At 36.5% G+C, this 12,259-nt stretch overlaps 1 protein-coding gene across 8 annotated transcripts in view; it reads left to right on the plus strand.

Moving 5' to 3' along the window:
- kcnip4a (potassium voltage-gated channel interacting protein 4a) overlaps window positions 1-11,646 on the plus strand; it is a 245,740-nt gene extending 234,094 nt beyond the window's left edge. For all 8 annotated transcript variants that reach the window (XM_073859365.1, XM_073859364.1, XM_073859362.1 and 5 more), the window contains 6 exons: window positions 5,527-5,596; window positions 5,933-6,003; window positions 6,859-6,966; window positions 7,088-7,192; window positions 10,295-10,350; window positions 10,578-11,646. In XM_073859365.1, the coding sequence (XP_073715466.1) occupies window positions 5,527-5,596; window positions 5,933-6,003; window positions 6,859-6,966; window positions 7,088-7,192; window positions 10,295-10,350; window positions 10,578-10,632 (465 nt within the window). In that variant the 3' untranslated portion in view covers window positions 10,633-11,646. The remainder of the gene's footprint in view (window positions 1-5,526; window positions 5,597-5,932; window positions 6,004-6,858; window positions 6,967-7,087; window positions 7,193-10,294; window positions 10,351-10,577) is intronic.
- The last annotated feature ends 613 nt before the right edge of the window (window positions 11,647-12,259 follow it).

A 12,259-nucleotide genomic window follows, 5' to 3' on the forward strand; every position in this document is an offset into this window, starting at 1 on the left:
TCTAACACCTCAGTGTTGGAAATATGGCTGTGACAAATTGTCTCATTGCGATTGTTTGACCTCATCGCGATGATTTCAGATCACCGCAATGATTGCACATCTCTCTAAAAACACAAGGGGGAGCTGCAAGTGCCTGTATTACGAGACCTTTCCAAAATAGCAATTCCAAATTTAGGGATGTGAAGGATGCTATTCTTAAGGATCTGTAAGGAATTGATATTTTTGCAGCCACTACAGACATGTGGTCCAGGACTAATATGACCTTAGTAGGATTGGCTACTATTTAAGGCCTGTTCTGGTATAGTCAGTTTTTTTAATGGATTTTTTAGTTTTACTTATTTTTCAGACAGATAAAAAAATCTTGAACATTAAATTTGAGATCAGTTTATCTCAGTATCACTGTTCACGAATGCATTACAAATCAGCTGAGTTTCCAAGTCCAAATTAAAATGTGGACAAACACTGCATTTGGGTTTTAATGCACTCTAGTAATTTGAAAGAAGACAAGAAACGTGCCTTTCCTTTATCCAAAGGCGCCTTTGGCACCATTGTGTACCCTATTATCTGACAGTATTTTCCAACAGGATTTTATACATTCCCTTTCTACTTAATTATACCTAAAACGCTGAGCAGAGATTGTATTATCTGAATAGATCTATCTGAAAATTGTCTGACCAATAAGTATTTATGTGGCACTGTTGAGCAATCCAGCCGCTGTCAAAGAAATCAACAGTCTGCCACCTGGCCCGGACTGGCCATGGGGCGCACCCAGAGGATTTCCGGTGGACTATTTATTTTATATTATTTAATTTAGTGGGAAAGTATAAGGTTGTCTGTGCTTTCTAAATTTATTCGGGTGCATATGATGGCCTGGGTGGGTGTAGGATTTTCTGGCCTGAAATTGTGTCCCAGTCTGGCGCTTTCTGGCACTATAATATCTTAATAATTTTTGAAGGATATATTAGCACATCATGATATCAATTAATAAGAATATTACTTATTGATGTTTTAATCATGTGACAGCCCTATACAGTGTATAAAGCCAAGTCAGTTTCATTTAGGACAACTGACACAAGTATAGTGTGACCGATTTTTGCAGAGACATATTTTATAACTTTGGCTTTAGGTGCTACAAAGTGTTATTCACAGCGATGCCGTAGAAGAAGATATTTTGGTTCCCAAAGAACCATTTGATCAATGATCCTTAAAAAAATAATTTCTTTCTTACCTTTATATAGACGGTTTCAGCAGTAACAACATAAACAAGCGGCTTTCGTGGTCAACACGTAACTTCCGGTAAACTCCGCTAAGCATAAATAACAACAAAGTACTTTAAACCTAGTTTAAGTTTATAAAACAAGCAAAATAAACAACACGTAGATTATAGCTATGTTTACACGAAAACGATCTGAAAAGAAAACGCGAAAGTGGCGTTGCATTATCACTTTTTATTTCTCGTTTATACGAGCGTTTTGAGGGGGAAATCTGCGTGCATATGGTGAGGCAAAAGTGTGTGATATTCGATGTAGTATGCACTCCAGGTGGCTAGGTGGCAATGTGAAGCACTGACACACAACACCAAGTCCGCACGCCTGCGAACAACCTTCTTCCTTGTTCTCCCAGGTCTCGCCCAAAGCCGTCTGGTTTGCCTCCAACGAATTGCGGCATCAACAATTTGATGGAGGTAAATAATGTGCCTTCTCTGATCAGAGGGAACGATGGGAACGTGGCGGTAGATCGCTGTGAATATTTCGTACAACTTCTGGAAAGACTTGTATATTTATCAGAGCTGCTATGGCAACTTGAAGGTCTGACGTATGGAAATAATCTGACATGTTTGTTGTTATTTTACGAGAACACACTTTTGCGTTTTTCCCCTTTAGATGGGAATGCGACGGTAGATCGTTCTTAAGATTTCCACTCTGGAGGAGGGTTTTACTTTTTTGTGTTTTTAAGCACCAAAAACACCATCGTCGTGTAGGCACATCCGATAAAATATTTTTACGTTTTCACCCTTGAGCGTTAATAAATGTTTAATAATGGTTAATAAGGGTTAATAATACTGTTTAATAAAACATTTGTTATTTTCCATGAGGTATTTCTACAAGAGTTCAGTTTAGCAACTAGTCAGACCATTAAAAAAACTGAAACCGGAAGTAAAGTTCTGACCAGACGCGTCTATGAGGCTGTTTACACTTGGCATTAACGTGTTTTCGTCGATTGGATCACAAGTGGACGACGTTAATGCCAGGTGTAAACGGTGTTCAAAACGTTTTGAGCTCGTCCACTTTCGACCACTTTCAACCACATCCAGTGGTGGTCGAAACCACATTCGATCGGATCGCTTTGGAGTTGCGGAACGCACATGTGGTTGAATGCGTTCGAACAGCCACACGCGACCGCCTTCTCTCCGCCCATTTATCTATCTGAGGTATTAAACACAAGTTTTACGTCTTTTTTGACTTCTGGCGTGAACATTCGGTGAACAGCGCTATTTTTAGCCTTTCATTGATAAAATTAAGCGGCTGATCTCCGTAGTTTCGTTTTGAAAGCGTGTGAAAGTTGCGCAATCCTATTTCATCAATTGCGCTGAAAATTCAAAGAAAGCTCTTACATACTCATGTACAAAACACTGTGCAGCATGTTTACTTGCTAAACAAGCAGTGCACTCCGACATAAATTTAGTTTGTGTCCATATAAACTCATAATTACTCCCGCTCGGGTTTGAATGACAGCAGAGAGACTCGCCCACCGTCTCACAGACCACCCCCTCACAGTATTCAGCACAGAAGCGGCCGAAAGTGGACAAAAGAGACGGATTTAAATACCAAGTGTAAACGTAATGTGTCTCTCTCGTCCACTTGTGATCCGATCGATGAAAACACATCTTAATACCAAGTGTAAACAGCCCCTATAGTGTAAAAAACCTTTTTCAACTACAAAGAACATTTGTGAAACAAAAAGTTTCTTGTGGATTCTGAACCATTCAGGCAAAAAACGTTTCTTCTAGTATTGTGTAATAACTTTATTTTTAAGACTTTAGCCTCCATCTGTCTCAAGAGAAGATATGGATGAACTGAATGTGTTAGGAGCCATCAGGATTCTTCTGTGTTCCAGATAAATACAGAGCTCAGAATAAAACAAAACTGTTAAACCCCACAGATTTGTGCAGGTACTAAACTTAAGTTTGCTCTGCAGAAGATGGCTTGGAAGTGACAGGGGAAGTTTATTATAAGGTTGGGCCTTTATAATAGGCTTCATATATCAGAGAAGCAGGTATTTATATAAGCTTTGGAATCCTTTTAGAGATGCCAGTGAACTTCAAGTGAAGAATTTAAAGTGCAATCTTAGAACAAACCCCTCAGTCTTTGACTCTTCTTGTATAATTCTGCTAGGCTCCATTTTTTTCCTGCTCAGCTTTCTGCAATCCTCCTTCACTTGCACAATACACAGCCAAGGGAAAACTGTAATGACTTTGAATGCCAGATGCTCATTTTGATTATTCGAAATTCATAGATTTCTGATCTTAAGAATTTTGCCATTTACTGTTACGTGTACTCCTTTATGGGACAGTTGTGGCTTAATTGTTAGATGATAGCTGCCCACTGCTGTATGTGTGTGTGTGGGGTCATGACCAACCCATCCATGGGTTGAACCAACTTCTTTTTGTGAAAAAAAGATAAAATTATTTACTTTTATTGTTATTCAGTAAATGATTCAGCTCACAAGAAAGAAACATTCAATTGTGTTTATTCTTTGAGCCACAAGCCATCTGCTATTCATAAAAGTGGTCGAATAAAGTGGATGATGACGCTGTCTTAGAATAAGCACTTCTGGTAATAGAAAATAACTGAAATCTCGTTGTGGATTAAGGGTGTCTAAGCAATTTTCAGCAATTACGTTGCTTGAAATAGTTGCACTTTAAAAGCACAAATCATAATTGCTGCAATTGCCAGACCATTTGTGGTAGGATACAGCAAAAGAAATCACCTTTAGTAACTACAAATGTTGTGTACTCAGATACAATCTCATATTACAGTCCAATTCCTAAGGTTCAAATAACACTTTTTACTATTTAGCTTATATAAATTCTTCTATATATATATATATATATATATATATATATATATATATATATATATATATATATATATATATATATATATATATATATATATTTACTGTATTTTCATTGGCTGTTAGCCAAAATGTTTGTTGTTACCAAATTAATCTATTTCATTATTTTAAAATTGTGAAAACTGTAATTGTAGCAGACAAAATAATGACAAAATAAGCTCCTAAAAATGTAAAAACTTAAAATCTTAAAAAAAAAAATATATATATATATATATATATATATATATATATATATATATAGAGAGAGAGAGAGAGAGAGAGAGAGAGAGAGAGAGAGAGAGAGAGAGAGAGAGAGAGAGAGAGAAGAATTTATATAAGCTATATAAATATATATAGCTTATATATTTATTTATATAGCTTATATAAATTCTTCTATATATATACACTGTAAAAAAATTCGGCAGAAATTGCAGCTGGGTTGCCGGTAACTTACCGTAGATTTAAATTTATGTTTTTTACTGGCAATATTTTGTTCAAAGTTAAATGAACATTAAACATTTACAAGTCTTTGTCTTTACAGAGTAAAACTAAAAAAACCGCATCAAGCAAAACATTCTGGGAAACAAAATCTGAAGCAAAAAAACTGAAAAAGGTTGATGATGATTTCTGGTTTCCAGAATGCTTTGCCTGAAGCTGTTATTGTATAGTTTTATTCTGTAAAGACAAAGACTTGTTAATATTTAAAATTTATTTAACTTTGAACAAACTATTGCCAGTAAATAACATACATTTAAATCTACGGTAAATACCGGCAACCCAGCTCCAATATTGTAATTTCTACGGAATTTTTTTACAGTTTGTATGTATATATATTTATATATATATATATTTTTATTTATTTATTTATTTATTTATTTATTTATTTATTTATTTATTTATTTATTTATTTTCATTTTTAGGAGCTTATTTTGTCTGCTACAATAACAGTTTTCACAATTTGAGAATAATGAAATAGATTAATTTGGTTACAACAAACATTTTGGCTAACAGCCAATGAAAATACAGTAAATCCCACAACAAGAATAACAACACTAATGCATTGCACAAATTTAGACAGATCAACCAACCTCATATGATATTTACCTATTCAGCATCGCCTCTGTCACTTTATAAGACAAACATAACATCAACTTCTGGTTACATCCAGGTTCAAATTCCTTTCAAAGCTCATTTATTGGAAATGAAAGACTGTTTTGCTGATGGAACAGAGCTCATAATGTGATTTAATAGCACTGATGCACTGTTAACACAATGCTTTTATTATAGACATTAGAGTCCAGAAAGGACAGTGGGGTATGAACCAGCATAATGCTATTTCCTCTTATCTGATTCAGATTACCCAACAGTGCCATCATCTATAAAACAAAACACCTTTATCTGTGTTTTCAGGAATGCCCAAGTGGTGTGGTCAATGAAGATACATTTAAGGACATTTATGCTCAGTTCTTCCCACAGGGAGGTAGGTGTACCTGTATTTGTACAGCATCTGTAAGTGTTCTGTACAGTGTTACTTGTATTGTGGCATTTAAATGGTTTTCAAATCACTTAGTGAATGATGGCTGGTGTATGCATCATATGATATTAATGTCTAATGATAAATCTCTCACATGGCTGTACTTACCTTAAGCAGATTTGCATACGCATACAAGCACATTGGTATATTATGCAAAATAATATTATCATTGCATGCTTATGCAAAGGCTGTATGGTTGAGAAAGAAATGAAAGAAATGGCTGACTTGAAGTAATGACATTGCTGTGATTTATAATAAGCTGTTTTCTGTTTAATTTCTCAGATGCATCAACGTACGCACATTTTCTGTTTAATGCATTCGACACAGACCACAACGGCTCTGTCAGTTTTGAGGTAATAATGCTACATTTAATATAATTGTGTTTAATTTTGTACGCTGTAGTGCATTTATTAAACTTTTGTATTGGACATTAAGTATATTTGGAAAGCTGATGTGAAATATGACATGCTGTCTAAACAAAAATTACATTTTGCCAAGTCTTTATTTTATAATCCTTTGCATGCAGTTTACCTCATACTAATTGTGACTTCATAAGATATTTGCACTTTTCAACATTCATTTATCACAGTGAAATAAACTTCTGAAAGCATAAAAATGATCCATCGCTGCACTTTAAGTATGAGGTCTATAACCTAAAAGCTCATTGATATACACACACAAACTGGGGTAAACAAACTCAAGAATTTAATCCATAGCAATAAACAAACATTGCTTATCTCCAGTAGTACAGTAACTAAACTAAATGAGAATATCATTATCTTGTTATTAATAAAATATGAAAGTTTAACCCATAGCAATTTAGTTTAAGCTATTTTGTGTTATTCATTAAAATCTACAAGTGCTCATGTGAAAGGAACAGCTTGCAACTGAAAAAAAAACATTTCTTTGAAAAGAAAAATAAGTATGGGGATATTAAAAGCATTTATTTTCATTCACATAAGAGAAATGTAAAATGTGTGCATACTGAATTAGTGATATCCATAATACCACCATTAAGATACCACGAGGTATCGTATAATCTGAAAAATAAAGCAGTCTGCCTAGAATCATCACGAATCACGTCTTAGCCGTAAAACACATATTACTGTGCCATCAAAGAATTTCCCTCGATCTTCATTTTGTGTATTTGTCTTATTGCTTTTGTGTTATATATTGTTGTAAATTGTTGGCCTTTTATTGAATTGCAGGATTTTGTGATGGGTCTTTCCATTCTGTTGCGAGGCACAATCCAGGAGAAACTCAACTGGGCGTTTAACCTATATGATATAAATAAAGATGGATATATAACGAAAGAGGTAATACATTTATTTATAAAGAAGATTATAAGATGAAATAATATCATTATTATTGATTATAGCAACATACTAGCACCACTAAAGATCAACATGTATTTCTTTATTGCGGGGGGTTATGCAGGAAATGTTTGATATCATAAAGTCCATCTATGACATGATGGGAAAGTGCACATATCCCATCCTTAAAGAGGACACACCACGACAACACGTGGAGATATTTTTCCAGGTAAGAAACATTTTCATTTTAGCGAATCATTTTAGTTTTATGATCAAATTTATGATCATATTATCAAATATACACTCACCTAAAGGATTATTAGGAACACCTGTTCAATTTCTCATTAATGCAATTATCTAATCAACCAATCACATGGCAGTTGCTTCAATGCATTTAGGGGTGTGCTCCTGGTCAAGACAATCTCCTGAACTCCAAACTGAATGTCAGAATGGGAAAGAAAGGTGATTTAAGCAATTTTGAGCGTGGCATGTTGTTGTTGCAAGACGGGCCGGTCTGAGTATTTCACAATCTGCTCAATTACTGGGATTTTCACGCACAACCATTTCTTGGGTTTACAAAGAATGGTGTGAAAAGGAAAAAAACATCCAGTATGCGGCAGACATGTGAGCGAAAATTCCTTGTTGATGCTAGAGGTCAGAGGAGAATGGGCCGACTGATTCAAGCTGATAGAAGAGCAACTTTGACTGAAATAATCACTTGTTACAACTGAGGTATGCAGCAAAGCATTTGTGAAGCCACAACACGCACAACCTTGAGGCGGATGGGCTACAACAGCAGAAGACCCCACCAGGTACCGCTCATCTCCACTACAAATACGAAAAGAGGCTACAATTTGCACGAGCTCACCAAAATTGTACGGTTGAAGACTAGATCTCGATTTCTGTTGAGACATTCAGATGGTAGAGTCAGAATTTGGCATTAACAGAATGAGAACATGGATCCATCATGCCTTGTTACCACTGTGCAGGCTGGTGGTGGTGGTGTAATGGTGTGGGGGATGTTTTCTTGGCACAATTTAGGCACCTTAGTGCCTCTGACCATGTCCATCCCTTTATGACGACCATGTACCCATCATCTGATGGCTACTTCCAGTAGGATAATGCACCATGTCACATAGCTCGAATAATTTCAAATTGGTTTCTTGAACATGACAATGAGTTCACTGTACTAAAATGGCCCCCACAGTCACCAGATCTCAACCCAATAGAGCATCTTTGGGATATGGTGGAACGGGAGCTTCGTGCCCTGGATGTGCATCCCACAAATCTCCATCAACTGCAAGATGCTATCCTATCAATATGAGCCAACATTTCTAAATAATTATTTCAACACCTCGTTGAATCAATGCCACGAAGAGTTAAGGCAGTTCTGAAGGCGAAAGGGGGTTAAACTAGAGGTCTTCTCAGGTCCAAATAAATGTACCTGACCTGAAATGACCCAAATCACTTTATACCCGAACCCGACGTGCATACACTTTTTTTTTTATTAAAGACCCAACCCGAGACAATCCCAAGAAAATTAGACCCTAGTCCGACCCAAACCAATGGCAATTTTTAACCCGACTGGACCCGAATGTAAACGACACCCAGGTAACCACTAAAATGTATACATTTAAAATTGACTGACACGTCTGTCTTAACGAAAACTGACCTACTGCCAGCCACACAATGTCGCAAGCACTCTTGGCAAACAGGGGAGAGGTTTGAAAAGGACATTGACGCACACACGCGAGAGAGTTCGGGTTTTCGGGTCCGTTCGGCAAAAAGACATTGATTTTAAATTACCCATGACCCGATGCCTCTAATATTATACCCGACCCGTGTCTGAGGCACACATGAAACTTTTAGACCCAAGCCCGATCGGGTCTTGGGTCAGACCTCGGGTTCAAAGTGGACCCGTGAAGACCTCTATAGGTCAAACACAGTGTTAGTATGGTGTTCCTAATAATCCTTTAGGTGAGTGTATTTGGTACTGATTTAGTTTAAACATGGAAGGACTTAAGTATTTACTAAATGTTGCTTTAAGGACCCGACATAAGTGAACCAAGCCTTTGAAAAGCTCAGATGCAAAACCCTCTAAGGCACTTTTCCATTGCATAGTACCCCACGATTTGGGTCAGCTCCCCTCACTTTGGCTTGGTTAGCTTTTCCATCAAGTTTAGTAACACTTCGCAGTGGGAGGGATTATAGGCATGTTGTTATATTTGCGATGTCTACTGCTGTGACATCATATAAGTGAGAGCGTCGTTGTACATCCCCATACATTCATTTATTTCTCAGTCCGCCACAAAATTCAAATTGACCACCACAAATAGATGTTATCACATCGCGTTTATCACTACCTCTGTCTCACCTGACAGTTTTTGTACCAACACCCGTGGCGTCAGTCGACGCACTCCGCTGGGCCTCATTTAAGCATATATGCAGACGTGCACATCGCAAATGTGTCACCAAAAACTGCAAGTCTGGAAAAAACTGTTATGGTGTTCCTGACTCTTAACCTGTGGATGTTTTTCATCGCTAAAAGGGAGTTTGGGAATTTACAGCAAAGCACGGATGACAACAGGTTTACGCGAGACAGCGCAAGCTAGCATGAAGGTAAAGCTAATCTTTTACATTATAGAGATTACGCTGGTAGTGACGATTCTGTCAGACCAATCAGTGATCTACAGTGTTTTCACGTCACATTTTGATATCAGCTCGGGTCACTTGGAACCCCGATCGAGGTGGTACTAAAAATGTATCGGGTACTATGTACTGCACCCAGTGGAAAGTAAGCTGACCCGACCAGACCCAAACCAAACCGTGGGGTACTATGCAATGGAAAAGCGCCTTAAGGTTCACTTTAATGACAATGAAAAGGTAAAAAGTATTATTTGCACAAATGTCACTTAAGTCGTTTCATTGGTATTTAGTGAATTTCACTGTATTTCGCTGCAAATCCGTCTAAGTGCATGTAAGCTTTTTGGGGGGCAAACCTTCACTTCTATATAAATCCACTTCTTTGGACAAGACATTTGCAAAATCACTAAAGATGCAACTAGAAACATTGCAGATGATAAAATTGAACCAAACATTAGCTGTGGTGCATGCTGCTGCCACATTTGTGTTGTATTCAGGTCCAAGCACTCACAAGGGAACCAAGTTTGAATGCAATTTGAGGTGAAAAGTAAATGATGAAGATAAAATACGTGCAGAGAGGTGGCGTTAAGCGGCTTTTGCATCTGAGCTCTTTATTTCTGGTGTTATCTAAAAGAGATTTCAACTAATGAAAATGAAATAATAACAATGCTTTGTCATGTCTTGACAGAAAATGGACAGAAACAGAGATGGAGTGGTCACTATAGATGAATTTATAGACTGCTGCCAAAACGTAAGACTCATTTACTGAATGTAATATACTTTGTAATTGTCATAAATACCCACAATGACTTTTCCCTGAAAGCGTGGAGTGATAAAGTGAAGAATCATCTTTGTATAATGTAACTTCAATGCGATCGCTGTATAATGTGTTTCCCTGCTGTCTTTTAAACTGCACTCCATCAGTCTCCACAGGTGAGATGTTGTTAAAGTCTCACCTGTGCTTGTTTATCCCAAAACGATGAGAACATCATGAGATCGATGCAGCTTTTTGAGAATGTCATTTAACATCTGAACATAGACTCTGTCTGGCCGGTTCATATACAGTTACCACCTTTATACTCCACAAACCCTGATGTTTCCCGTGATATTGAAGGAGCGCGAACATACCAGTGATTTACCAATAAACCGGCATTAACACCATTTTTAATATCGAAGAAATTATTTTTTACAGTTTTTTTTCATATCCTTTACTTTGTTTAGTAAGGGAATGTACATAATTCCTGCAATGTTTCAGCAAATCTCTGAAAATGTAATTGTTTATAACATTTATTTCAAGAAATTAATTGTCCCTTTTTTTTGTTTAACACTCATGACAAATCTGCATTTAACTCAATTGCTAGCTAGGTTACCAATGTTTTTAACACATGGCAAAGGACAGATGCATCAGACAGTTTACTATATAGATTCATAAACCATTTGCATACCATTTACATACAACTGTGCTTATGAACTAGTGTGTAAAGCACAGAAATCAATAATAATTCAAAGTTCTAGCCTTCTTTCTGTCTAGAAGTACAAATGTGCGCCTTTCAATTTTTACAAAACCATTCCAGAAAGTTCTTTCTAAACCAGTGGGTCCAGCCAAAACAAGTCAAACAAAGATAAAAATACAATTGTATGTTTTTAAAAATGTATTTAAAGAAGATATTTACTTTTTTCAATTTGCCAACTAGAGTATCTATTATAGATTGAAAGCTACAGGTAGCACTTCAAAGCACACATTGTCTTTGTCTTAGGGATAAAAACACACAATAATGCTGCTTTTATGTGTCTTTACATTTAAATGTCCTTGTGAAAAATCACATTTTCTGCTTTTATGTTTACATTTATTTGGCACTGTATTGCTGTTCTCGAAGCAACAGGATTCATGTTCGGATTTATTTATTAAGATTCAGCATCAAGGGCTGCGGGCTGTTCAGTCTGTAGTCATGCAGTGTAAGGTTTTTATTTATTTTTCATCTGTGAACCTCAGTATTTGTGTGTCTGTAAAGAGCATATATTAAAATCAAAGGAATGTCATGTCAGTGTCTCTTGTCTATGAGGGTGTTGCTCAGATCTTACAGTATCTGGAGTTGATTTCATCAGGTTAAAATGTATTACCCCGTCACAGCGTATGTATTTTTCCTTAATTTATCTATATATTAAATAAATAGTTCACCCCAAAACGTAAATGTTATTATTAGTTACTTACCCTGATGCCGTTTGAACCATCAATGTCTTTCTTTGTTCTTCAAAACCCAAATGCAGAATTGTTACGTTTTCAATTTCTGGTTAATAGGTGGAAGGTAACCTCCTCTTTAAAGGAACAGTATGTAGGATTGTGGCCAAAACTGGTACTGAAATCACACAACTGGTGACATGTTGTCATGTTGTGCAATTACACAACATGATAAACATCATTTGAGGGCTGCAACTCCACTTTTTAAATGACAATATCCTGGCCAGACCACTGTTGTCAGTGATATAAGTATTTGAAATGAAAATGATTTCTTAATGTCTAATAACATATCAGGGCCATTTTATGATTAATTTATATACATTTCTTACATACTGTTCCTTTAAAGGTGCAGTGTGTAAATTTTAGCGGCATCTAGTGGTGAGGTTGCGAATTGCAACCAACGGCTCAGTCCAC

This window comes from Misgurnus anguillicaudatus, chromosome 21 (genome assembly GCF_027580225.2).
Source record: "Misgurnus anguillicaudatus chromosome 21, ASM2758022v2, whole genome shotgun sequence".
Taxonomy (NCBI): Eukaryota; Metazoa; Chordata; class Actinopteri; order Cypriniformes; family Cobitidae; genus Misgurnus; species Misgurnus anguillicaudatus.